The sequence below is a fragment of the Trypanosoma theileri genome, assembly GCF_002087225.1.
Source record: "Trypanosoma theileri isolate Edinburgh chromosome Unknown TM35_Tth_3_V1, whole genome shotgun sequence".
NCBI classification, from domain to species: domain Eukaryota; phylum Euglenozoa; class Kinetoplastea; order Trypanosomatida; family Trypanosomatidae; genus Trypanosoma; species Trypanosoma theileri.
The window spans coordinates 1,001,892-1,004,380 of NW_021639845.1; the positions used below are offsets into that span (position 1 = coordinate 1,001,892).

Sequence of the window (2,489 nt, forward strand, 5' to 3'; positions counted from 1 at the left end):
TATATATATATATATATATATATATATATATTTATGTTATTATTACTCGTATGTGCAGGTCAGTGCACATCATGCGTCTACCTATGATCAGCACACAAATTTTGTCGTGCTTCATTTCTACGCTGTGGACGCAATATTTACAAAAAAAAAAAAAACATGCGAAGATAAGACAACGAAAAGACGCTAGCTGTTTTTTATTTCGTTGGTTATATTCTTTTTTTATATACAACAGAAATATTTTTCACATGTTTTCACATCATCCTTTTCCGTCATGCCTACTGCATGAATGAGTAAATATTACTATACAATGAAAACAAAGATTAGAAAAGAACACTCCCATATGCGACCACAACTCTTTTTTTTTAAACTTGGGACCGCAGTCATGAGTATTTTGCAAATTACATAGTTATGTGTATATATATATATACACCCATATGTGCATTACTCAATTCATAAATGTGTGTCCCCAGAGTCGTGGAGGAAGCGAGTACTGTAAAATGCAAAAGAAAAAAAAAAGTCTTTGCAAATGCATCTGAAAACCTGTATGCCAACACTCTCTCATGGGCTTTCTATTGAATTATTGTAGACTTACAAAGTCCTAGAAAGGGAAAAGCATACACAACAACAACAAAAAAAAAAAAAACATCAGAATGCAATAGGTTATGAGTGCTTATTTTCTTTCGTTTTTTTTTTTTCCTATTCATCCTATTACACTCGTTATACCGATTAGTACTCGGACATCGAGTTGAATGCATAAACATACAGTGAAACATAAATGAACTAAAAAAAAAAGGAGAAAAAGGTATATTTCTATATGATGAAAAGAATATTATTTAAAAAAAAATCACGAGAAATCCCTCAAAACATGTTATATATAACTTTATATATGACATGTGAGTGTGTTTATTTATTTATTGGTTCTATTCAAGATACTTCTCAATATTGTTGACAGTTTGTCTTCGCTACACTGAGTATACTTTTAAAGGCTATACGCATGAAATACTAACAAAAATGTAGCAATAATCACATATAAATGATTTTGTTTTGTCTAAAGAGTCTCTTTGAACTTCTCTTCATTCTTTGTTTCAGTAAGAATTCGTGACATTTTAAAAAGAAGAAGGAAAAAGAAAAAGAGGAACAATGTCATCGCAAAAATCTGCTGCTAAAGCCATTCCAGATAACCACTTGGAGGTTTTTGACCCGAACTTCAAGAACATGTACCTGGTGCCTTCCCATTTGGTCGTTCACACACCACCAGGACGAACCAACCTCACTCGATTGGTACACTGTCGAAACTACAAGGCTCATTACAGTGCCTCATGTAGTATGGGAGACAGCTGCAAGTTTGTTCATGCTGATGTGGACTATGACACACTGCAAGCTCAACCGATTCACGTAAACTATATTTGGCGTGATGAGAGTTTGTGCACATACAGACACCTGCCATCTGGTGGGTATCTGGATGTTCTTTTGCCGAACAACAAGCAGCCTATGGAGCGGATTCCCAGTGAGCGTATTCTCATGACACAGGGAGCCCTTCCCTTCTTCAAGGGGAAAAACCGGCCTGTTTCACACTGCGCGCACTATTACTTCAACCAACTGTGCTACCGCGGTGAGCGCTGTAACTTCATCCACGCACTCTACGTGGACCCCACCATTTCCACCGACTTCAAGCGGGTCTCGCGGCACCACCACCGCCAGCGGGGGGCAGACCAGGCGAAGGCCCCGCCGGCAGCGAAGGGGGCCGGTGAGACGGCCGGGCAGAACCCCCGCCAGGGGAGTGAGGCCGGCGCGGTGGAAAGCCCCCACCCCGTTGTGCGCGAGATTGTGCTGCCGTCCGACCCGCCGCTCGTGTCGCTCGTGCACGGGGCCGCTCAGTCCGCGGCAAGCAGCGATGATGCGTACAGAAGTGTCTCAGGAGGGGACGACGTGGTGACACCCGAAACAAGCGTGAGATGTCGTGGAACAACTGAGACGCAGAAGAATGTCGGCGCCTTCCACGGTGCAGGACGGTCGATCACGCGTGTGTATCGGCATGACCCATACCAATTGCTTAAATAGTAATTGGGAACGGCAGGTAAAATTGTGTGGCATCTTTTTTTTTTTTTTCTTTTTTTTTTCCCCCTCTTTACATCATGTTTTTTTTTTTTTTTTTTCTCTACTTGTGAACATATTTTAGTAGATTTAGTATTATGTACGTAGGAAAAGCAATGTATTATGCAGCTAGTTCTTTCTGTACGTTTTTGTTTTGTGGTGATGTTGCTTCGAAGGAATAGTATTTTTTTTTTTTTAGGACAAACCTTATGGTAATGTCTTTATTTATCAATGTGGTTTTTTTTTTTGTGAAGAAAAATTTTGATTCCTTCTTTTTTTGATGTTGTGTTTCTACTTTTAAGTTATTTCTTCTGAGGGGGATTAAATTTGTGACATGTAATGTTGTCTTGTTGTGTTTTTTTTTTTTTTTTTTTTTTTTTTTTTTTTTTTTTTTT

The 2,489-nt window shown here is 39.1% G+C and overlaps 1 protein-coding gene across 1 annotated transcript; it reads left to right on the plus strand.

Annotated features, from left to right (window-relative positions):
- Positions 1 to 1,140: 1,140 nt before the first annotated feature.
- On the plus strand, positions 1,141 to 2,061 carry TM35_000034790 (uncharacterized protein; the record flags this gene model as incomplete). Its single annotated transcript, XM_029022246.1, has 1 exon — positions 1,141 to 2,061. One exon carries the CDS (start codon positions 1,141 to 1,143, stop codon positions 2,059 to 2,061), a length of 921 nt encoding a protein of 306 aa, XP_028886792.1.
- Between the last annotated feature and the right edge of the window lie 428 nt (positions 2,062 to 2,489).